This window comes from Ceratotherium simum, chromosome 11 (assembly GCF_057802395.1).
Source record: "Ceratotherium simum simum isolate JZ-2026a chromosome 11, ASM5780239v1, whole genome shotgun sequence".
In the NCBI taxonomy this organism is placed as follows: Eukaryota; Metazoa; Chordata; class Mammalia; order Perissodactyla; family Rhinocerotidae; genus Ceratotherium; species Ceratotherium simum.
In genome coordinates this window covers 59,741,572-59,767,560 of record NC_141910.1, presented here as the reverse complement: position 1 = coordinate 59,767,560, position 25,989 = coordinate 59,741,572, and the positions used below count along the sequence as shown (strand labels likewise).

At 39.5% G+C, this 25,989-nt stretch overlaps 1 protein-coding gene across 2 annotated transcripts; it reads right to left on the bottom strand.

Moving 5' to 3' along the window:
• Positions 1 to 1,000: 1,000 nt before the first annotated feature.
• LAPTM4A (lysosomal protein transmembrane 4 alpha) lies at positions 1,001 to 25,989 on the bottom strand. 2 transcript variants are annotated; one of them, XM_087437112.1, is made up of 7 exons: positions 25,708 to 25,989; positions 17,930 to 18,050; positions 14,685 to 14,761; positions 14,460 to 14,582; positions 11,780 to 11,875; positions 11,142 to 11,240; positions 1,001 to 1,258 (listed from the first exon to the last, which is right to left on the bottom strand). In XM_087437112.1, the coding sequence occupies exons 1-7, from the start codon at positions 25,816 to 25,818 to the stop codon at positions 1,211 to 1,213; spliced, it is 675 nt and encodes a 224-aa protein (XP_087293238.1). In that variant the 5' UTR covers positions 25,819 to 25,989; the 3' UTR covers positions 1,001 to 1,210. The 2 variants fall into 2 exon arrangements, with proteins under 2 accessions (XP_087293238.1, XP_004418353.1); XM_004418296.3 differs by lacking the exon at positions 1,001 to 1,258 and adding an exon at positions 9,196 to 9,814 and having other exon boundaries at positions 25,708 to 25,986.

Sequence of the window (25,989 nt, the reverse complement as noted above, 5' to 3'; positions counted from 1 at the left end):
TCAAGAGGTCAGAGCTGATGCCTGCGTTGTTCACTGCTGAATTCCTGTAAATTCTACTTTACCACGTGCAGGTTCACAGTCTATGGTGGGACTGAGAGTTCAGGAAATGGAAGATTGTAGAACAGGGCTGATATTTAGCCCCGCCTTGGCTGGATAGTAAACTGGCATGATAGAGTGTTGGCAGGAAAAGAAATAACCTGGCATTACATTTTTCCAAGAGTCGAATGATGCTGAGGAAATGGCTTTGCTCCGTTTCACTTCACTGCCTGACAACAGACGGCTCTGTGCTGGGCACTGGCTCTACAGACAGGCCTTTCCTCTGGCCTCCTCTAGTGAGGAAGTTGGTCCACCTCCACCACCAGGCTCCTTCTCTGAAGTTCAGGAGGAGAAGCAACATAAAGTGTAATGATCTGTTTCAGCACGATGGCATGTAGGCACATGTAAAAATTAAAACTATTTGGTTAAGCTAGGGAATAAATTATGGGTAGCTTTCTTTAAAAATTCACTTTAATACGGTTTTTTTGTTTTTACAATTCTAAGAGACCATTTCTTTACTAGTCAGCTCTGGCTAGAGTACACTATGGTAACTAATGACTCCACAATCTCAGGGTCTTTTAACAACAAAGATTTATTTCTTGCTCTGTTACGTGTCTTTCATAGGTTAGCTGCAACTCTTCTCTACGTCTTCTTCATTCTGGCACCCAGACTTGAACGGCAACCCCAAGCTGGGACATGCCGGTCTTGTAGCCAAGTAAAGACACGAGAGATGGTAGAACCAGATGACTGATCTTAACGTTTCTGCAGGGAAGTAGCTTACATCAATTTCACTGGCATCTGATTGGCCAAAGCAGGTCATGCAGCCCAGCCTGATGTCAGTGGGTGGGGAAAAAAAGGCTTTTACGAGAGGGATAGCAAATCATTGAAAACCGTAATACAATTTTAACTGAGCAAGGGCTCATTCTGCTCGCCACAACCTGATACTAACCAATTGCAAGAAGAGTCAGTTGCTGAGAAAGGGTTTTATTCAATTAGGTCACAAAATTGGAAGATGGTGGACTCATGTCCCAAAGACCACCGTAAGCAAGCACAAGATCTTGAGGCAGTTATATGGGGAAGAGGGAAGAATAGGGAGGAGGTCAGGCTATTTCTGACATCCATTCTCCAGATTTATCTTCTGTTCTGCCCGCAGAGTCCAATGGTATTTCCTTCCTTAACAATGGGTTTCAGTCTCGGGTGGCCTCCTCATCCCTTTTGGTTCCTGAAAAATACCTCATTCCGATATCAGCAAAGTTTCGTGTCAGATTTGAGAGCCTGATGAAATGTTAAAACACGTCACTGTGGCTTTTGTACAATAGCCTCGTTACATTAAAGGTTAGTGATCAGCAATACGTGATTAGCAGTTACATGATCTAGTACAATTGATTTATACATCTTTTATAATGGGATGGATGGCTACTGCCTGAGGTCTCCTCTCCTGATTCAGTAAGAACCTTTGGTGTCTGAATCCACATCAGCCTCTCGTCAAGAGGCCCCTCATTTTGGTTGATCTAATCCTAATCACTTTCTAACAGCTTTCCAGCTTCCTAGGTAGAGAGCCTCGGGGACTGATTTCTTTGTTCTTGCTGCATGGCGCCCTGTGAGTGGGGGAGTGCACAGCTCTCAGCTCAGACCAAATGGGAAACATGACTGAAAGTCTCTTCCAACAGGCTGTCACTCTGGGAGCCCAGCCCTTTCTTGCCTCTGGCTGTGTACTGCTGCCCGGCTCCATAAGGCTCCCAGGACACATGCAAGGCCATGGTGTCCGTTGGATTCCAAGAGTATTTTCTCCACAATCTGGACTGACTGATTCCTGACCAAAACACCCAGTCATGCTGTTACAGAAACTCTCAGGTTGAATCCTCTCTGACTCTGTGCAAAGGAAACTTAAGGGAAGGAGGCCCGTTGCACACGCACCCTAATGCAGAGGTTCTGCTGCTTGCCTGTACATAAGAATCACCAAGGGGCTTTTATAAAGGCAGATTCCTGGGCCCCCACCCCAGATAATCTGATTCAGATGGTTTGGGACTGGAGGCCCAGGAATCTGCATTTAACAATCTCTGGAGGCAACACCCACACTGAGGGGCTTTGCTATGTCCTGGTTCTGTCTTAGCAACAGGCCTGAATCGCACTGCAAGGGCAGGTGTGAGAAAATGGCTGCCCAGCAGGGAAGGTCATGGTGGGGCCATGTCCCTGTCCAAAACTGGCCTGAGGGACAGGGTCATGAGACATCTTGGGCCAGGGAGTGACCCCCCTCTCTCCTCCTTCTCTCCACCACACTTCTCCAGAGTCACTACTGACTCAGATCACCAAACCCAAAGGCCTCTGCAAGTTCAGACGGCTCCCCTTTCGGCAGGTGCCCTGGGTTCAGCCCCTTCCTACCAGGCTGGTTTGTAATCCTGATTCTACATGAATTGTCTGTTTCCTTTGCCACTTCCTTTTCCACTTTCCACACTCCACACAGTCTGGAAATCCAGAGGCTTTTTTCCAGGTCAGCTTTCACAAAATGATAATAGATCTTTCCTTACTGTAAAAGTAATATTACTGTAGAGAATTCAGAAAATGTAGATAAGCAAAAATAAGAAAATAAAGACCATCCATAACACTACCACCCAAAGATAAGCTATGTGGCATTATCTCTTTTTCTGTGCTTGAATATTCATATATTTTTATTAAAAATGAGGTCACACTGTGTATTGCAGTCTTGTAACTTGCTTTCTGTACTTAATGTATAGTGAACATTTTTCTGTTACACATATTCCTCTAATACATCATTTTTAATGGCTATACTGTATTCCATTGTATATTCCATTTATTTAACCAATTGTCTATTGCAGGACCTTTAGTTTCCTCTTGTTTTTAATTATAAACACTGCTTCAATGCATCTCCATTTGTGAATCATTGCGAATTATTATTCTTTGCCTAGAATAAATTGCTGGAAGTGGAATGTCTGACTGACTAGGCCTTCCTTGGATCTTTGTATAGCATCTGTGTCTCTAGTGTGGTTTCAGCTACCACCTCTCTAGTGGTAATTCCCAATCTGTCTCTTGTCCCAATCCTGCTCCTGGGCAATAGACCCACATTAATAATTCTGCCTGTGGGACTCTCTACTCAAAAGTCACAAAAGTACCTCAAGCTCAACCATAGCCAAGGATGGCCTCCACATCTTCCTCTTTAACAAACTCCCTCTTTTATTCCTCATTTCTGCCAGTGGTACCAGTATTCTCCTAGCCACACAGGCATGAAATTGTGATGTCCTCTTTCCTTTCTTGATCCCCTTATACTAAATAAGTTACCAAGTCTTCTACCCACAGCTCCACCAGTTCAAATCCTGTCCAATTCTCAAGGCTTATGCCAAATCACCTCATAATAGGAAGCTTATCCTTATCTTTTCAGCCAGACATGATCCCCAAAGGAGAAGGAGGAAAGACAAAAGAAATATTTGAAGAAATAATGGCTAAAAAAATTTCCAAACTTGAGGAAATCTGTAAACCCACAGATCCAAAGTCAATGAACCCCAAGGATAAGAACACACAGGAAAAAAAAAAAAACCACGTATTTTAACATACATTGTACATTTTTTAAGATGTCCAAGAACATCATAAACAACCGTTCAAAACCAGTGATAGAGAAAAACTTTTAATCACTTGAAGGAAAAAAAATGATGTTCCATACAAAAGAATAAAGTTAAGGATGACAGCAAATTTCTCAGTAGAAATGTGTGCAAGGAGACAGTGGAGCAACTCCTTTAAAAGAACTGAATGAAAAAAACCCTGACAACCTAAGGAAAATATCTTTTGAAAACAAAGGTAAAATAAAGACATTTTCAGACATAGAAAGGCCAAAGGAATTCAGCAGCAGCAGAACCACACTGCAAAAAATGTTAAAAGATGTCCTCTGGCAGAAGAAAAATGATAACAGATGGAAATGTGGATCCACAAAAGGAATGGAGAGCACCAGAAATGGTAACTAAATGGGTACATACGTCGACTTTAAAATTATTTTTCTCTTTAAAAGATAACTGTTTAACCAAAAAATAAGAATCACAGAAGGTCAGAGCAGGAAGGAATCTGGTCAGCCACTCATTTGCAATGAGTTATTTACTAATGTCACTCAACTGGTGGGAGAGCCAGGAATATAAATCAGGTCTCCTGCTGCCCTGTCCAGATTTTAAGCTACCTAACTGAATGGTGATACAAAGCTCCTTTCTAGCAGACCAGAAACAGATACTCTTTTGCTGGTTTCCAGGTCAAATACTTTTCCTTTCCCTCTTCAGTCCTTCCTCCAGCCATTCCTCGCTCACATACCCTCTCAAGATAATATTTGCACTGTTGTACAGCTGCCAACCCTTCCACGTCTGTTACCTCACTTGATCCTAAGAACAACTCCAAGAAGTGGGTAGGTCAGGGGTTTGCATCTTCTTGATTTTACAGATGCAGAAACTGAAGCTCAGGGGCCGGCCCAGTGGCGCGGCGGTTAAGTGCGTGCTCCTTTTCAGCGGCCTGGGGTTCGCAGGTTTGGATCCTGGGTGTGCACGGACACACCGCTTGTCAAGCCATGCCGTGGTGGCGTCCCATAAAAAATAGAGGAAGATGGGCACAGATGTTAGCCCAGAGCCAATCTTCCTCGGCAAAAAGAGGAGGATTGGCATTGGATGTTAGCTCAGGGCTGATCTTCCTCACAAAAAAAAAAAAAAAAGAAAGAAAGAAACTGAAGCTCAGATCCCAGTTAAATTTCCCAGGATGAGGGAATAACAGCTCGGTGAAGTTAGGAATTGAATTTCAATCTTCTGACTCCAGATCTTGTGTTCATTCCACCAGCCCCATACTGCCTCTGTCATGTGCCTGAATTCCATGTTATTTGGCAACGTTGATCTTCTACATTATTTTCTTATTCTTGAAGTCACGACTTTCATAGAAAAACAAAGCAACCTCAGAAAAGCAAACATACAGTTTTTTCTTTCGGTCAACTCTTGGGCTTATTTATAACACATTCCTTCTCTGAAAGCAAAGGGAGTCCTGAAAATGGCAACTCTATCATTTGCCTCCAAGGAACACTGCAACAATTAGATTTAGACCAAACTAAGTTCCATGATGACTGTGAACAATTAGGTCACAGCCTGAAAAACAGAGCAATTAAGACATCACCAAACAGAGGGAAGAAACTGTACAACTGATTGATGATATCTTGGTTTCATATTCCAAGAGCCTTTAAATGTAGGTGTGGTATACCCTACATCGAGATAATATCCAATTTATATTGAAAATAATCTATTAGCAGGGTAAAAGTTGTGGAGGGGAAACAAACTTTCATCTAGCAAACATTTACTACTCTACCTCTCCCCCTTCCAGCTTTGTGTGGATCACTGTGCTAAGCGTTTTAGATGGAAAAACAAGAAGCCCTTATCTCCACGTTGTCCACTAACAGAGACACAGATACAAGATAACATGAGCTGTAATGGAGGTATATCTTAGGTGCTGGGGGTAGAGGAAAGGAAGCAGGCCAATTCACCAAACCATCCTCCAAAGCTAATTCATTGAAAGCCCATTTGCCAAAGGATCAAAGGAGAGAATGGTCAATTTACAGAATTTACTAAAACCTTCTTTTAAGTAATATTTTAAAATACAGGCATATCCCTCGTTGTATTGCGCTTTACAGATTGCATTGTTTACAAAACCCTCTACCAGCAAAAAGATTACAACTCACTGAAGGCTCAGATGATGGTTAGCATTTTTAGCAATAAATTATTTTTTAATTAAGGTAGGTACAGTCATGCGTTGCTTAACAACAAGGATATGTTCTGAGAAATGTGTCATTAGCCAATGTTGTTATTGTGAATATCATAGAGTGTACTTACACAAACCTAGATGGTATAGTCTCCTACACACCTAGGGTATATGGTACTAATCTTATGGGACCACTGTCATATATGCCGTCCGTCATTGACCAAAACGTTGTTGTGCAGTGCATGACTGTACATTGCTTTTTTAAACATAATGCTATTGCACACGTAATAGACTACAGTATAGTGTAAACATAACTTTTATATGCACTAGGAAACCAAAAACTTTGTGTGACTCACTTTATTGCAATATTGGCTTTATTGCAGTAGTCTGGAACCAAAACTGCAATATCTCCAAGGTATGTCTCTATTTCATATACATAGATGCATTCTTTTGAGTACTTACTACAAGTCTGCCATTGTGCTAAGCACTGGACACACTGTCTTCGTCTTAAGAGCTTATTGTGCAAATTAAAGTTTAGAGGTTAAGTAACTTGGCCACACTCATGGTAAATGAGTGGCAGAACTGGGATTTAAAACCAAGTTTGAATCCAACATCTGATTTCTCAACAACTCTCCTACACATCCTGCCTTATAACACCTACTGATTTTTTGTTATGTGCTAGGCACTGCACTAGGGTCTGCACATGAATTATATCATTTTTTACTTACAAGTCTGTGAGGTATCAAAGTCCTTCTCTACATGGGAAAACAGATTCAGAGAAGTCGTATCTAAGTCATTTCAGGACTCTGATCTGTTCAGAACTGTCCAGTAGCTTCCCATCCCACTAAGAGTAGGAGACAGTCATCGTAATGAACTACAATGGCCAATTCAATACCTCTCTGAGCCTATCCCCCACCACTCCCCACTCTTCCCCCTCTCTGCTCACTCAAGGTGGCTCTTCTTTGAACACACCAAGCCTGCTCCTGTAGGTCCCTCTGCCTGGGATATTCCTCCTCCTTCATCATTCAGGTCTTACATCTCACCTTCTAAGTGCAGCCTTTCCTGACACCATTTAAAATTGCACCCCTCCCCAACCCACCCAATTCCCACCCCCTTTTTCTAGTTTCCTTTTTCTCCATAGCTCTATCACTAACTTACTATATAGTTGATTTTATTATTTTTAATAATTTTATTTATTTATTTATTTTCCCCCCAAAGCCCCAGTAGATAGTTGTATGTCATAGCTGCACATCCTTCTAGTTGCTGTATATGGGACACGGCCTCAGCATGGCTGGAGAAGCGGTGCGTCGATGCTCGCCTGGGATCCGAACCCGGGCCGCCAGCAGCGGAGCGCGTGCACTTAACCGCTAAGCCACGGGGCCGGCCCAATAGTTGATTTTAAATCATCTCTCTCTCTCCACCAAAATGAGACTGGGGAATTTTTTTTTACTGTTTTGCCCATCACTACATTTCCTGCACCTGGAACAAAGTACATGCTCAAAATATATTGGTTGAATTGAATTAAACTTTTGCTTAAGGTTACACAGAGTGTGAATTGGGTATTGAATCCAACAGAAAATCCTTAAAGCCACGCTCTTTCCATTACACCAAATGTGCTAAAGATGCCAGGGAGACTGTGTTCCAGTGAGTTCAATTTTGAGATCATGGGCCTCCCAGGACTCTTGAGTTGTTTGACACACTTGGAACTCAGACACACTTGGAACTTTATAGAACTTTTGCAGCTGCCTTCATAGTGGTAAGTAAAAGTTGAGAAAGTGAAGCGAGGGGGCCAAAACCAGAATACAGCGTGGTGCAGACTAACATACACGCAGGGGAAAGACCTATAGCAAACTGAATAGATCAAAATGAGAGGCAAACCTCAATAAAATATTTTGAGAAAAGAGTGACTTTTAAGGTTGGGTAGTCGACAATGTTGAATAATAAAAACCAAACTGAAGTTAGAAAGGGTTAACAGGACTTTGTGATTAGGAGGGCATCAGCATCTCATGAGGCTTGTTTTGGGAATATGGAGCCAGTATCAAACTTAGGAGACAGAACAGTGAAATTTATGAGCTAATCATTAAAGGTGAAGTTGCTACTTATTTTAAAACACAGGGCTAAATATTTATCTTTCAATGTTACCTCTACTTGAATTTTAAAATCGAATATTCTAAGTAACCTATTCAAGTTTTTCTCTAGCACTAGCAGAGGGGAAAAATTCACAGTTTAAGGCAAACTATTTTGGCATATTTACTAGGATATTTAATTGTTATGTGACAACAAATTAACAATCACAGATTTTTCCCCTTCCTTGAGGGAAATGATTGAGATGAACACATTGTGACTGTTCTCTATTAAGTCTAAGGCCTGTGTCCTTTTCAGAAGATAAACCTGCTCTGAATGAATCGTAAGGAGAGGTAGTGACGGCCCCTCATTGCCGTCCCAAGGGGAAGAACAATGCCCAGCTGGGCCCACTGAGTTTGGCTGTGGGTTGTGTGCAAATCCCTTTGCGTCTACCCCCCAACAGTAAAAGGAGCCCCACCAGGACAGAGTCCTGACGTGTTCATATGCTGACGTAATCCCATCATCAGCAAGGGGCTAATAACAATGTGGTTAATATCTAAACACTGCTTAGCATGATCTTCAATGGAGAACAGAATTAAACCAATAATAACAACTAAGAAAACTTGATGGATCTAAGACTCCATTTCAGTTTTTATACAGAAACAAAGTGAGACTTAGCCCACAGAAGCCATCCCTGATTCTGAAATGTTCTACAACCATAAAGTTCTCAGTAAACCATCTGCCACTACCGAAAACCAAGTATGCGCCCACATACCATTACGCTCTTCTCACAGTTCACTCTTTATTTTGATTGTGGTAGTAGGTGTTCCTAAAAGTGAGATTGCAGCCAAACAATTCTGTTCTCCTTTTAAAAAATGTGTAAAATATATTCAAGCGTCTATATGGTAGATGTGTATAACGCCACCACTGCTGCATTCTTAGCAAGAGGCAAGGTGGAACACTTGCAGAAGAAAATTTTTGTTGTGGGATCTATAAGCTGCAGTTTGCTTCTGCCTTCTCTTTGGTTCCCCTCTGGAGGTCAACTGATAAATTTTAACCTGAATTGTTCTTGCTGCACTCATTACCTAACTAGATGATCTAAACATAAAAACATAGCTTGCTAATCATATAATTTTTCTATCAAACCGTCAATATTCATTTCTAGCCTCTGATTCAACTAATATCTTCACCATAACTTTAAATAATACTTCTGAGTTACTGGATTAAACAAATGCTTTCTAATGAAAAGTCTAGTGTGGCATTCTTGAAGGACCAAAAAACCCTGGCAGTCTGACTTTACTGTAATGGGAACATTAGCTTTTATCTACAAAAAAAAGGGTAACAGATTTTTTAAAAATGACAACAGTAAATACTTAGGAGATTTATTAAAGCATCTTATCACAAAGACGGAAACATACAAATTAGAAACATGCAACCATCATCTTCCACAGTCAAGTTAAAAGGTTATATATTTTTCCTGTTTTCATAGCTGAAAATTGCAGATCTTACACCCAACTCACTCACCCTGAATATCTAATTCATTCTTCCTGAAAGTATCCAGGGCAACAAATAACCAAAATGCAAACTATTACATAAGGAAAGTGCAAAGTTAAAAAAGAAAATGTGTAGAGAACACCCCCTTCCCACCCCCCAGTTAAAGGCAAAACAATGGCACTTTGCTCTTCCTTAACCTAGATTGTCTTTAAAAACTACTAAAATTTAATAGACTTAACAAAAAAAACTGACTTTTAATAGATGTCCAAAAAGCTTGTTAGTGTTTGACAATAAATGCTTAAACAAAGGAAAATGTATTTTCTATCAAACAAGTTTGAAGAGCCCTGTATTGCAGCATTCTGTAAAATAAACAAGACAAAAAGCTGGTATAGGGTTTATTGACAAAGGCAGAATTTCTTCAGGCAGGTATGTAAGGAGGCGGTGGTTCTTTCTCAGGCATCTTCACTGCCATTTCATAGGTTGGCAAAACATACTGAAGAGAGAAAAAAATTATATTGGACTTAATTCTCCTTTAAAATCCTACCCAGAATAATTAAGCTTTCAGATTTTATGTCGTAAAAACAGGGGTATATAAACCCATAGAGAAGAGCTGAAGAAACCAGTAGCTAAGCGGTTCCTGAGAGGAGAGATGACTAGTAACCTGGAACTTCACATGCAGGTGAGATGTCTGATCCCAGATTGCTAGGGAGGGAGGGCTGGCCAGCGAACAGGCAGAAGTTTGCTTCTGAACTAACCCTGAGGGTACCAGGATGCCCTGACAGGAAGTATGTGCCACTGCTCTCCCCCTGCTCCACTGTGACAGATAAAGTACCAGTGCCAACTACACCTCAGGGGCTGAAGATCTAGGTTAAGGGTCCCAGTGAACCAGGCTAAAGGAAGCCTCCTATAAGACGCTGGATCCTAAATTTCATCAGAATCTGTAGTCATGGACTGGCCCCGTGGCTTAGCGGTTAAGTGTGCGCGCTCCGCTGCTGGGGGCCCGGGTTCGGATCCCGGGCGTGCACCGACGCACCGCTTCTCTGGCCATGCTGAGGCCGTGTCCCACATACAGCAACTAGAAGGATGTGCAACTATGACATACAACTATCTACTGGGGCTTTAGGGGAAAAATAAATAAATCAAAAGAAAAATTTTTTTTTTAAATAAATTTGCATTTCTTTAAAAAAAAAAAAAAAGAATCTGTAGTCAAAGGATCAGGTACTTAAATCATGTCCTCTAGGGTAAAGGGCACATCTATGTAGGAGTCGCATTCTAACCTAAGTGACTCCAAGTGTGACAGGTTGGCCTTACATGGGCCATAATATTCTACATGTTGAAAACCTGGGAAGACAGTACAGCAGCAATTCGAGGGCCTGAGAGGTACGCCTCCCCAAAAGACTCATGGAAAGCACTGCATTCCTCTCCCTACAGAAAAACCAGCTGCCCTTTTGGATCATATGGATGTTTTTTTAAAGCAACACTAGCTTCAACTGATGGTACCCCATCCTTAAAAATTCCAGAAGCCATGGGTCTGGCATGGCTCACACTGCTGTTTCCCGTCTGACCTCCCCCGAAAAATGCAACACTCTTGGAGACTACTTATGAATCAAATCTAATAGCCAAACTGAATGAGATGAGCAGTGCAGGGTGCCTCTCACCCAGGTACCCAAGATTCCAACCGGGAAATGCCAAATCTTGTGGATTTAAGCTACTCATGCCCTAAGCCATAGTTATGGCATTGAAGAGAAAGGCAAGATACAGGTTCTTGAGAATCATCAGCAATGGCTGGTGAAGTTTTAATATATTAAAAGGTCATTCACCTGTGGAGGTGCTTCAAAGGCAGGGTACACAGCAATCTCTGGCATGTTTCTGTTGTTGATGTATTTATAGCAATTCCAAACACAGTTGATTAGATAAGCCTAAAAGAATACAGATTAAATTTACATATGCTAGGAACTTACCAGACTACCTGCTCTAAAATTAAGGTGACTTATAATGCCTTCCCCCACATTTTCTCTATGGAGAAGGGAACTGACATCCATTTAGACCTAACACAGGCCAGGCCCTTTGCCTATCTACTCTCATTTAAATGTCACAAGTTTTATTACCATCATTTTATAGAGAAATCATAGTTGGGGTTTCAATTCACATCTGATAACCATCATGCTGTAGAAGAAATTCTGTTTCTGAACCTTAGGAATTTTAATAGAGTTTCAATTCATATCATGAACCACTTCCAAAAACATAATGATGTTCCTTACACTTGGGAAGGATCCTGGCATTTCCAACCACTCTCTAGAAACGAGAGGGAAGATATTCCCTAGAAGCTACCTCTACTACTGTGTCAGAATAAACACTGTCACTTCCTGTGAACTGTAAGGAGATAGCACAACAAAAAGGTTTAGATGGACAGCGTCACAGTCTAATTGGCCCCCCAAATATTTAGTCAGCAACTCACCTTAAAAATGATGAATAAGGCAAAGAAGGTAAGAACAATGAACAGGAGGCTGCTGGAGTCCAATGCCAGGAGGTCATCTTTATAGGGAAAATCAGGCTATAAAAAACAACAAGGGAGGGATGAACAGGCAGAGCAGAGAGGAGCTTTAGTGAAACTATTCTGTATGATACTACAATGACGGATACATGTCATTATACACTTATCCAAATCTATAGAATGTACAACACCAAAAGTGAACCCTAACGTCAACTCTGGACTTTGGGTGATAATAATGTGTCAATGCAGGTTCATCAATCGTAACAAATGTACCACTGTGGTTTGGGATGTGGATAGTGGGGGAGGCTGTGCGCGTGTGGGGACGGCGGGTATACAGGAACTCGCTGTACTTTCCATTCAATTTTGCTGTGAACCCAAAACTGCTCTAAAAATAAAATTTATTAATTAAACACATACACACACTTATAATTCAGCCATGGCCCTTGTACTTTGAGATAACCTGGCAAGCATCTAAGAATATAAACAAAAGGCACCAAAGTCAGAACTAATATTCTAACAAAAACTTATAAACAGAATTTAACTCAAAGTGCTTTTAAGCCTTATTATCACTAATGCATGCTATTGATCACTTAAAATACATTTGTTTGAATACCCAGAACACTCCTAGAGTCCAAATTGAGCTCATTTGCTCTTTAATTTTCACTATTTTACATCTTTCTGGCCTTTGGAAAGTACAGGACCCCAGATTTGTCCCTGGGTCACTGAGTCAATAAGGCAGGAGGTGCTGAGATTTACCTAAGTTCCCTGGGCCATTTAGTCCTATTTAGGGAAACTAATTTTTCTAAAAGCCATTTGTCAGTCTCAAGGCTCATCAGAAAGGAGCAAAACAAAGGCATGCCCTGGTTATAAAGCCAGGCAAGATTATATGCTTTACTGCAGACATACTATGTTCTACTGAGAAGGATCAGCTATGTATTCAGATATTTATTTAGCATTTACTGTGTGCAAGGCAATGAGCTAGGTTCAGAGAGAAGGGCATTCCAAAGGGTAATTTAGGATTTACAAGCTGGCCAAAAGAGAAATATCTTCCAGTCTGAGAGATCAAATGAATAAAACCGAGGGAAGAAACCACTGGGGTCCGTAAAAGGAACCGTAATAAATTCATTTTGATGTTTTTTTATAAAGCTCATTTAATTTTTCAAAACTTATATCCAGTTTTAATGGAAGTGTCAACACAAATGCCCAAATAATTTCACATTTTCATAAAAGAGCAGCACACAGAAATCTCAAAAAAAAAAAAAAAGAAAGAAAGAAAACGAAAAAATAATCCATATACTAACCCCAAACCCTAGCTAAGTGTCTCCCTGGGATAAAACTGTTCTTTAAGCCTTCATCTATAAATAAATAAAACGACAAAAATTGAATGGGACCAGCTCACATGGGAATGCTATAGATTTTATTCAGAAGGCTTGCAATTTTTCAGCCAGAGATGACATGATCAGAGAGAACTATGCTTAGGAAGCCTCTGACCACAGCTGACCAGGCCAGCAGGCCCTGGCCCCGATCACTTCTCTCCAGCCTCAGCATATGCTGCTGCCCCTCCCTTACACTGTGTGCGAGCCACCACGGGCATCTTTTCATCCCCTGACCATACCACGTTCCTTTCTGCCTCAAGGTGTCCTCTTACCTGGAAGATGTTCTTCTGTACTTTCCCATCTTAATTCCTAATCAGACTCTTGAGTGCAATTCCAATCTCGCTTCCCAGCCCAGGTCTGATACCTGTGTGATACCTACTCACACAGCAGCCTCCACTTTTCCTTCACAGCTTTTATCACAATTTTAATTCAATAATTGTCAATTTTACAATTCCTTCACTAGGAAGTTAAGTTCTACTGCTGTATCTCTAGGACCTACAAGAGTGCCTTGCAAATAAGAAGCAATCAACAAATGTTTTTTGAATGAACGATAAATTTGGTAGTATGCAAAATGGACTAGGCAGGAAATCTGGAAGCAGGGAGAAAAGCCCTAAAAAACAGCATTTTTAAAATGAACTTTCATTTATCTGGACCCCATACTTCCTTCCAGACCTTACTTCAGCCCAGAGTATTCCCTGCCCCTCCATCATTGGGCATTAGTCTAAGCTCCTCATTTACTGCTGTCGTGTGACAGCTCTAGTTCATTATTACGATAATGTCTTCATATCTTGACTCCCCAAATACACAGTTTGCTCCTCGAAGAGAGGAAAGTTATGTTTACATCTACACCATTCACCAATGGTTCGCCTAGAATAGAGTGCAGGATACAGCAAACACTCAAATATTTGCTACAGATGCCTACAAAGACAAAAAGCTAATACTTCAATAAGTGCCAGCTACAGTCAAATTATTATACTTTTAGTATATTCAAAACAAAAGCTGAACTACTCCTAAAGTTCTAAGATATCCATCTTTAGGGACTTCTAGTATTGGATTATCCAAGGTACGGTAAGAAGATATTCTACCTTCATCTTACTGGTTTTAACATGGTAGTTAAGAGGAGTAATAGTAATTATATTAAAACACTTTAAAAAATAAACAGGGTAGGTTAAAATAAAAATTGCACCTAAAGCTGACTCAGAATTTCTATTTAAATATTTTACTTAAAATGAAAAAAAAAAAAAAGTTTAATTAGCATACACACTTACTAATTGATCCAGATATTCTTTGATTCTTGGCAAATAAGTGAGAGAACTGATAGCAACCAGGCAACTGAGAACAAAGTCAAAAAGCCGGTAACAGAAGAATGGGATCAGCCAACCCACTTGATACTGAAAAACAATACAACCACAACATCACATCACATACATGAAATTAATAAGTACCACTCAGTAAAGGTCAAGCTCTAAAAGTTGAAAACACAGGATACTCACAGAAATCGCTCCATATACCAGCATTGAACTGATTATAAACATAAGAACAGAGACGGCAAAAAGAACACAGGCATTATCTAAGAAAACAAAAACAGAAATCTAATTAAGCTACTTACATAACAAAAAGAACACAACTCTTCATGACAAAATAATGTTTTAAAGCTAGCTTTAAAATGTCTAAATATTTTCAAGATTGGCTATGAAAAGATGTAAGGTCAAGAGGGTAAAAGAAAAACCTGCCTCAGTATTAAGTAATGAAGCATGAAAAAGTCACACCTCTGTTTTCTCTGCTAAATTGCTACAACTCACTGACACGTATTTAGGATGGCATGTGAACCAGGTTCTCTGCGAGAAAGAATGATCTCTGCCCAGAGTCTCCGAGTCTGAAGATATGCAAACAGATAATTATAACCCAACGAGGCAAGTGCTACAACGGAAGCAAACAATTAGCTTTGCCTGGAAAATCAGGAAAAAAATACAAAAGAAATGACACAAGTCGGGTCTTATGAGATGAGCAGGATTCAACTGGAGGAAAAAGCTGGTATCTGCTTAAAAGACAGATGTTTTAAACCACAGAATGGCACACATGCCTCCTCCTGCCTTAGATAAAATACATAATTTGAAATTCAAGGTTCTCCATTAATCCCCTCTCCCCCATCCCAACACCCAAACTCAGGGCAGAGCACTGAGCAGAGCACCTTGGCTTCTCTGCCATACTGGGGTCTATTTTCTTCTTTGTTCCTCAACTCTTTCTTAGGTTGTTCCTTTTCTCTACATTAATCCATGTTCACTAATTTTCTCACAGAACACCCAAGTAATCTCAAACAATGCAAAACCACACTTGACTTGTTGAATTTCTTAGCACAAATCTACAGCTGATTCTGTGACTCTGGACAGACATTAAGAACCCAAAGGGCACGAATAATGATGAATGATTCACATAACTGCTGAATATTCACACTATTGGATAAATGTTATGTATCATCCTGTCACTTGGCAGGATAAACATCATTAATATTTGGCACTAAACTAAGAATAGCCCTCTTTAAATTTTCCTAGATGATACAGGATAGCTAAATATTAAGAATTTAAAGGACCTTCCTGCTGCAGCATGCAAAATGGCACTTAGAGGAAGAATTCAGATATAAACAAAATACAAAATTAAACAAGATAGGCACTGCCAAACTTGAAAGCAAAATTTATAATTCAAACAATCAGTTTTCAAGAATATGTCATGGAAGACCACACACATTTTGATTTCTTCAAATATTGAAATAATAAAGTGAAGTTCAAGGTCTTCCCCTGGAGCAACAAACAGCACAACAGGGGAGAAATGGGGTGGGGGTGGACAGTACATATAATACCTGAACAGGAGACACTCCAGTATTTGGGAATCAACAAAGCCAACAAAACACGAGGGTTAGATGCCAGATAGGAAGCTCAGGTTTCCACCCCAGCACATTCAGGAACCTCCTCTATGAGGCCCCCAAGTGTTTACCCATTCCCACAGTGAATATAAATAAGGTTAAATTCATATTTGAAAAACAGCTTGCATATGCTGCAGTATTTCATATATACTGAGTGTCATATCCTGTTTAGCTGATTAAAAATGAGCAATCATGAACCTCATTATTTAAAACCTGTCATCAGGCCAATGATCAGAAGTTAACTTGCCATTATGACACTGGGTCTGAGGGAAAGTCAAATTTCAGCTTCCAAACACAAACTACCACACGACCAAGAACTATGTACTTTATATTCTCTCAAGAATAAGGGCTTTGGTAGAATTATAATCAACAAAAATATGACAATATATCTGATTCTCTCTACAGGAGTCACAATACTCACGCAACATACAATAAATGCATGACTTCATACCTGCAGCTCTAGCCAAGACAGCCAGCTGTACAGACTACAAGAATCTCAATCACCATAAATCTTTCTCTACACCTCGATTTTAAGAGAAACATATACTAGGGAAAATGCTGACATCAGCAGTTAGCAAAATTTTACAGCCTAAAGTAAAATCTTGTAAATACCAAAAACAGCCACCAGAAGCTAAATTCTTTTTATTGTTCTATTTTGGTTTTTAAATAAAAACAGACTACTCAGAAAAAAAGCAAATGGCAGAAAGCATGTTTCTAATATGTTGTTGGTAATTCTTCTATCACATTTGACAATAAAATGAAAGGATTATATTATATCTGAAAAGACAATCAGGAGACTAATTTTTTTAAAAAAAGCACTTTAAAAAACATAGTGTGAACAACCGTTAGTGTCTGCATACTAGAATGTATGATGGATAGCCACAAAACTCTACCTGAGAAAGAGAAGTCAGCCCTGCAGATAATGAATCATTTGAATTAACAAATCTTTAAAACATACAACTTCATAAATGGATCAGAGAAGGTCATAAACGTAATGAAGCTCAGAACTTTATAATAAAAGCTAAGAAACCTAAAAACATGATAATTAAGATCCCATAATATTATAAACAAACATATACATGTGAACTGGGAACATTTTTGTAAAGTGAAATTTTTAAAATATCAACATTCAGAAATTGCTTGCACCGAAAAGTCTGAAGTATAATTTTCTGTTCAAATACTAAATTTCTAACATAATTTATAGTAATATAAAATTGTAACTAGAATTTTTCTGCACCTGAATTTCAGAGAAAGATAAATAATGAAAATACTGCTACTGGGGAATAAATAGGCTTATTAAAAAGGTAATTTCCGTGAATGTCCTAGGGTTATTCTATTTTTAACTCCAATGTCAAGTCTTTCTTCATCTAAACAACAGAAATATATTTAGAATTGTGACCCTGAGCAAAAGATATCACCAAATATTCAAACATTCATATATTTTACTATAAGCATATTTCTCCATGAGCAAACCTCCCATCCTCTACTACATGTGTCAGCTGACCCTCAAAGGCTCACAGCCTTTTTGAAATTCCTTCTTTCTCTCTCATCTCCATAGTACCCAACAGGAGTCAAGGTACATATTTCTCAAAAATCTTCTAGTAGTCCATTACATTTTCCAGCTAGAAATACTCAATTATAATTCTTACTGAATATCTTTGAAAAACCTACAAAAACACTTTTATGCCTCAGCAAGTAGAATAACTTAAACATAATTCAATCAGTTCTCCTCTAAATAACAAGTGTGTGAGTGTGTGTGTGTGTGTGTGTGTGTGTGTGTGTTTAATTAGCAGGAGATATTTTCAACTAAAAACATACCAGCCATTCTCTCAGACGAGTAATAATTACCAATGACTTCATACTGAATGTTGACAGCTGACATTGAGTTTGGATGAGTTACCTCCACAGTCAGCAAAATTGCCATCAATAGGTTTACCACCTGTGAAAGATAACATTTATCAATTATACTATTAATCAGAAAGCAATCTTCAGCACAATCTTTAGATGACTTCCCATAATTTAAAATAAATACTTCATAAAGTTAAAGCATAAACTTAATACTAATCATTTCAGAGAAAAGATATTTGATAGCTCCTGTGTAATATCAATAAAACAGAATAAAAAGGCACAACAATCAAAAATAAAGGATCATTACAAATTTTTCATGTTCAGAGTCATATATTCATTCATATACCAATCTCAGACTTTCTGGGTTTGAAGAAGCTACAGTTTATCCGATATACTTATCCATTAGATACACATAATACCCATCAGATAAGCCTGAAACCCCTCCACAGTATCTCCTACCCAGTGACAGAGAACTAATTTCCTCTTGAGCTGGACTCAAATGCTTAAAAGATTTTCCAAGATTTTGATTACGTAACTTCACTTTCACCTACTGTCTTAACTCTATCTTTGAGATAATCTGCCCCCCTTCCGGATAAGTGCTCCTCTAACAACTAAGGGCAGCTGACATGTGCCTCCAAATATTGTCTTTTCTAGAATAAACATTCAAGTACTTACACCATTTCTCTAACTAGCACATTTTCCAGCTACCTCACTATTTCCACTTCACTCTCCTCTATACACATGCTCCAGTTTGTACGACACACTATTAAAACGAGATAAGATAAGCCTGGTCAGAACACACCGGGATCTCAGTCCCCACATCCTAGCTAACAAATTTCAATTAATGCAGCCTGAAATCACACTGGCTTCATACATTTTTAGAATGTCACACGAGAGTAACTCCCTAAAACCCTAATTCTTCTTCACACTTGATCCTGCTAAGCTACCACCTGTACCTGTACCGCTGGATCCAGAGGCCCAAGCATAAGCCCTAATACATTTGCAACTGCATTTCATCTTATTACATTCTTGTCTATCAAGATTTTCTCCATTGAGATTCTGACACCCTACAGATTTACTATCTCTCCCAGCTTCCTGCATTTGAAATATGATCAGCATGTAATCAGTATCTTCATCTATGTCCCTAGCAAAAGAACAGGGCTGAGTACAAAGCTGCCAGAGGCTGTCCTCTTCTGGTTCATCAGCCATCTTTGAATAAAATTCTTTATCTGGTCCAGAAGAACACCTTGAGACTTTGTCAAACATCTTGCTGAAATCTCACCATAACAGCTGGTGCATTTTCCTACTCTACCAGAGTTGTAATTCCATTTAAAAAGGAAACTATTTATGCCTCTAGGTGTAGTGATTCCCTGCAGTATCCTAGGAGGCACCACTTCCTTTAAGTGCTCAAAACAGTCCTGTTCACGATTCAATATAGAAATCTCACCTAGGACTGGAGTTAGGCTTCCCCATCTGAAGTTCACAGAATCTGTTCTCCTTCCCTTTGAGAAAATCTGAACATTTGATACTTTCAAGGGATATTCGAGCCTTATCAACAGTATTTTAAACAAACTCTATTATGTAGCTCTTTCCTGTCCACCCTGAATGATATGTATCTAACATAGTTTATCAGCTGAAGGCATTTCACATTCTCCAAGAGAGCAGCCCAAGTTTTATCTTTAAATAAGATAAGGTTAGGTGATCTAAACGAAGTCACAATATCAAATTCAGAATCCACTCATATTTCTGAGGATATACCACAAACTAAGTATATTTACATATATTACTTCACTTATTCCTCACAACAACCTTGTGAACTAAATATTACTAAAGCCCATTTGCAGATGGGGAAAGGTTCAGCAAAGCACAATAATTTGTGTTAAGTTCACTGGGCTGATAGAGAACAGAGCTAGGATACAGACCTGGTTCTGAAGACACCCTGCTTCTTAGTACTACATGGTTACTTATAACCATTCCTAAGCAACTCCTGTTTTGAGGTCTTTCCAAAAGAAACCATTATCTAAGGCAATAAAATGTTTATACTTTACTCTCCAAATAAATATGTTCAGTAACATGCCTTTTTCCTTGCACTGCTCAGAGGCAAGCATTTGAGCGCGGGATAGGTGTTTAATGGTGAACCCTTCAACTCCTGAAACCTCTTATAAGGGACAATCATATTTGCAAGGTGGTTCCCCATTTGAGGGCTTTCTTTATCCCCCATTTTTATTGCTGTGGGTTTTGACCAGTGTATGTGGTGTCTGAGTGTATACGATTAGGTGAATTAATTATTGAAGAATCAGATATATACTCCGGAAACATTATATACTCTGTGTAAGGAAATCAATTTGAAATCAACTCAGCAAGCTCTTCTTTGCTAAACACAATACAGTCATAAAAGCTCTGCACAGTACAGAAACACATTCTCATGTCAAGAAAAAGACGCAAACAATTACCACATGAAGGAAATGACACACCAAAATATTTAGGAATTTAATTTTCCCTTCTTAAATATTTTTATCACATGGAGGATTTATAAAAATCTCTTTTCTTTTCTTCCATGGATAAGTCACAGATTCATCCACTATCATCATCATCTAGCATTAGTGACACTCCAAATTTCAATTCATTGTGAGTCACACCCCTGAATATCAAACAAAATCAATCCTAGGTCTAATCAAAAGGACCAAGAAATGGTAAAATGAATTTTAATGCAACTTATTAAAAGCTCAAACAATTTTTCAAATCTTCATTGAACTAATTATATTTCATTAGAACCCTAATTTACATTTTAAAATACTAAGCTGGAAAACCCATCCTTGTGATCTTAAAAGATTCACCACTAAGCACCTATACTGTGCTCAAATACAGGTCCCGGGCTATTTACTTTCGATTACAGTTTATATTTCTACTAAGTTCCAGGTAACATTTTTCAAAATACATAAAATTAACTCTATAGTCTTACTATAAAAAATTCCTCTGAAAAATAGCAACTATGTACAAACAATTCCAGAATATTTATTCCTGATTCATTTTTCCCTTTTACTGCATTCAGGAAAGAAAATTAACAAAAATGTAATTAAAATCATGATTAACTTCTAAACTTAGTAATACGGAGAAGTACAGAAGGCAGTAAATACGCTAACAGCACAGGCAATCAACACACCACTCAATGTGGGAGCGACACTGTAGATGTAGTAGGGCAAACAGTACAGTCTGCTTTATTTTCATAAGCCTTTGCACACCTTATATAAGGAAACAAACAACAACAAACCCAGATGTGTTAGATTTCACTTGTTACAAACAACAGTATCAGATCCATGGAAGCACTCAGCAGCCTCAGGACAGTAATTCTCGTTTGCTTTCTCATTTCATTGCCACACCCATCCCAGAAGATTCTTTGAGGACTGGTTTTTTTGTTTTAAATCAGTATTCTTCAGTCTTCCCACAGCATATTTTGCCACAACCCAGTATGTGCTGAGACTATAATTAAAACAATGTGCCTGCTGCAGAGCATCCTGATAAGGGCCTCACAGGCAGAGAGGGAGAGCATCCGCAGGCAGCCAGCCTACAACACCAAGTCAGCCAAGAATTATCATCAGACAAAGATCAAAACTGACTACCTTTAAAAATTTTGTTAAATATACATTATTTTATATACTATCCATATTTTTGTTGTTGTTGTTTACCATTATATGCAGTTTCAAAGGAGTTATTCCCATCATTTTTTGGAGGAGACAATTCATTTAACAAATGTCTAATGAACACTTCAAATGTTCTAATTAATAAGTTAGCTACTACACACATTTCATAGAGCAAGACATATCACCTTCCTCCCTCAAGGAGGACATCTTGTTGTAGGGGGAGAAAAATAAGAAAAAAATAATCACACCAACGTGTAATTAGTACCATTTAATAAGTACGTACAAAAGGTATGCAGAAACTTCCTAGATATAGTGAGGAAATCAGATCCCCTCTGGCTGGGAAGCAAGGAAAGCTTCACCAGGAACACATCTGAGCTAACCATTAAAAAATTAACTGGAATTGGCAAAATGCTGTTAACGATTGAAGCTGGGTGATAAGTGAACGGGAGATTTTTATACTAGTTCATTATTTTTGTGTATTCGAGATTTTCCTTAACAAAGTTTTAAGAAAGTGACTTGGGGCAAGAAGAACATTTCTAGGAGAAGGAACAGCATATGCAAAGGCATTGAGGAACAAAACAATGTGTCTGAGGAAAGACACTAACCTAACTTTGAAACATAAACCAGCTATATTTATTTAAAAGAGTTAGGTGAGGGCTGGAAAGGGTACAGCTTGAGGAAACCTGTCTTCACTTCTCCCCCAGCTACCTAACTTAAGTTTATCATTAAGACACTCATGAAAAATTAGCCATATATTAAATCTTTCCAAGACCTAAAATTGTAAGAAATGCTCAAAATGTACTCTTTCAATACACCATTAACCATGAAGGAGGAGACCCCCTACCACAGACTTTTAAGCCCATTTTCAATCATTTAATAAACATTTGAACTTACGGCACCTAGGAAACTGTTGTTTAAAATCATCTGACTTCAAATTCTTTAATAAATGATAGAGAAAACAATTACAGGAAAGCCACATTTTAAACTGGAGCTCATTCTGAAATTTAATATTACTTAACCAGGTATTAAGCCAGGCATGCTTCTTTCAAATCTAAAATGCTCAAGGCTGACACTTCAGGGCGGGTGCACATAACAACCAGCTCTGGCTTCTTTATGTCCTACTGTACTATTTAATACCATACAATAATACTTCAGTATACAGTGTTGCAATTGCCTTAACACTGCTACTTAACAGTAGCAGCAGTTGCTAGAAAGCAATGATACTGTATCAGATACAAAGTCACTGATACAATGTCTGGGCCCAGCATCAGGGAGGGCTGCACCGCCAGGTTTCAAACCGCACAAAGGCAATCTAAAGATAATCATACATATTCTCCCACCTGGAATAGAGGAAGAGCGCATCCTGACAAGGTAGGTGGACAGGGAAGTGACATTCTACCTCACTCACTCCCACATTATTTCTCTATTTTAGTAAAGACGCTTCTGGCAAGAAAATGCACTGTTTGGACAAGTCCTCTTTGTTTAGAGATACCATACTACACTTTTGTCTAGGTGGTCTTGTTTTCTAAACGTTACATGTCTCCCCAACTAGGCACAAATCGTGTCTTTATATCGCTATGGTACTGAAGCCACACTTTTGAAAGTCACCAGCAATACTGTGATCAACAAAACCAATAGCGTTTTCCAGTCCTTAACCTGATTTGAATTCGATATTACTGATCATGATCTCCTTCTCCCTTGATACTGTACCATAAGTTTCATTTTTCTATCTGTGATCCAAAGTTCTTTGTAATACCGTAAATATCTTAAGGACAGATGCCATGTTCAAGACAAGAAACGTTTAGGAGCCTCTATGTGGCAGGTAAGAGTAATACAAAAGATGAAAGACACACGGTCCCTGTGATTTACTCTTTGTGTATGTCCACCACAGCCTTTTACATTGTAAATGATCAACAAATCTCTTAAGACAGATTAATTGATTTAAGCAGCTTAAAACATTCTACTAACCAGAAAAGTCCATGCAAAATAAGAACAGGTATGGCATCTTCTTAAAATTGTGAAACTAAAGCATGGAAAAAAGGAGATATATGGAATGTCTTCACATCAAGTGCTTCCAGTGGGGAACAGGTGTCAACACTTCACCTCCTATTTTGGGAGAATAAATGCCCTTATTCAAGTTTTTCTCTCTGCATTTTGAGTTTCACTGTTTATAACTCCCACTTTTCCCTGCTATCCTTTCATTTTTATGAGCTGAGCCCATAGCATCAAGAAAAATCTGCCTAGGAAAGACTGGAAAGAAATACAGCCAATTACATTCAGATGGTTGAAATCGGGATGGTGCTTATTTTCTTTCTGAGGAGAAGCTAGAAATCCCTTGTTCTGTGAATGGAGGGAAGGATCTGAGAAGAAGAAAAAGGAAGATTAAGTTTTCAGGCAAGAGTCCCAGGCTGCTGGATTCACTCTCAGTTAAGGAGGGAAGGTCATCTTCTAGAGATGAGGGAGGCAGGGTTGAGTAAGAGGTTTGAGGACCCTAAAGATTTGAATTAACTCATTTAGGGGAATGGAAGGCAGAGCTAAGGACGAACAAAAGAAAACTGAAGACCCAGACCCTTAGCACAATGGAGAAGAAACAAAAGGAAGTTAGAAATACAATGCTGCTATTGCCATTAACTGATTAATGTCCAGTATTACGAATCTGTTAAAATATAGAACAAGAGGGGGTCTCTGCATAAAAATGTGATATAATTATACCAATAAGATGATGTTTCTGAACACAGAACTACAGGAAATACTAAAATAAACTTAGGAACAGGCAAATAAGCCTATACATTCAAACTTTGTTGTTGTTTATAAGGTACATCAATGAAGCACGACTGGAAAGAACAGGGCAGTCAGGAATAATGTGGAGGTCAGGCAGTCCCCTGGGGGTGGGCCATCAAACAGCATCTGCCTAACTGAACAAGATTCTCATCTGGTGTTTGTCCAAATGGTAATGATTTCAAGGCACTGGGTAGGAAAGTAATGAGAACAGACAAAGGCAGAAAGAATGTCTGTGATAAAGCTCTTCCCTTTTTTGCAGTTCACAAAAGTTATTAGAAATTGTGTGCTATCACAAATGCCACAACCTCCCACACTCAAAAAAAAAAAAAAAAAAATCACCAAGTCATTAGCGAAAGTGGCCAAGTCCACAATATGAGAAGTTTGTCAAAGCTTCTGTGAAGTCATCATAACCTAAAACTACCTAAACAGAATCATACTGAGAAGTCACAGACAAGTGAGCTTCAATGTGTACGGATATCGGAGATAGTGGTAAGAAATCACAAAAGCATTACTAGTGAACCACCAATTAATAACATTGTCAACTTGGTTATGACAGAAACACACAGATCTTGGAATTCAGGAAATGCTAGCATATGTGGGCAAAAGAGAGTAGGCTCTCAATAAAGGTCTCTTAAAAAACGCAACGAGTCTGATGAGAAAAGTGTCTAATGGGCAGGGACGAGTTGCACCAAGAAAAAGCAGATCGCGTGTAAATCCAAGCAAAAGGTCCCGCCTTTAAGAGAATCTCACAACAGAGGCCTTTCTGCCTACATCACAAACACACTGTAACAAATAAGGTCCAGGAGCCACAGACAACCGTTTACAACTGGATCTTTCGCTTTCCCTTGAAACAAGACATAATGTCGAAATCAGGCTGCATTTATCAAGGTCCGCTCCCAAATGTTTCGTTAAGGAAAAAAATTCCAGGGACCACTGGGGAGGGGGGAGCTTTTCAGATCACGGAAGTACAAAAACAACTGAAACCTGTTAATTTCCAGAAATCCTCACCAAAAACTAGCACTCTCGTCCGCCGCCCCCACCTCAGCAACGCCTCTGCCTTTCCCAACCCCGCTTTTCTCCTCGAATTCTGCCAAACAATCTCCCCATTGCCACCCACCCCCACTCCGATTCCTGGACAGTCTCCTCCCTCAAAGTTAGATCACCCTAAACAGAAGCTCCCCTACACCTTCTCGCCCCACCTAACACCCCGTTTCCAGTCCCACCTCCTCCCAGGGAACACTCCCTTCCTTTCAGACCCGGCTGCCCCACTTCCCGCTCATGCGCATTCCCCCAGGGCCCCTACCCTCCCGCCCCGCCCGCCCTTACCATGTACCAGGTCCCCAGGATGATGGTCTCGGTGCGGACATGGCAACAGCCGCAGCACCGGTTGCTGTAGAACCGGTCGCTGCGGCTCCGCTTGAAAGTCATGGACACCATCGGGAAATCGCGGGCCTCCTTCTTGGCTGGGCCCCTGATAAACGCTTTCTGCCCAGCGGTTGAACCCTGATAGCTCAGTCACAGAGTCCAAAACCAACCGACGCCTCTTCAAGCCCACTCCCGGCCTGGGCCCCCGCCAGCTTCTTCGCACCTGCGCACTGAATGCCGAGC

What these genes read in the sequence shown, in the direction of transcription:
- LAPTM4A (XM_004418296.3), bottom strand. Translation starts at nt 25,818, where the DNA reads ATGGTGTCCATGACTTTCAAGCGGAGCCGCAGCGACCGGTTCTACAGC. An exon ending in CTCGTCTGAGAGAATGGCTG is followed by an intron (nt 14,762 to 17,929) that starts GTATGTTTTTAG and finishes TTGTTTTCTTAG; the next exon opens with ATAATGCCTGTGTTCTTTTT. An exon ending in AAGAATATCTGGATCAATTA is followed by an intron (nt 11,876 to 14,459) that starts GTAAGTGTGTAT and finishes TGTTTTTTATAG; the next exon opens with CCTGATTTTCCCTATAAAGA.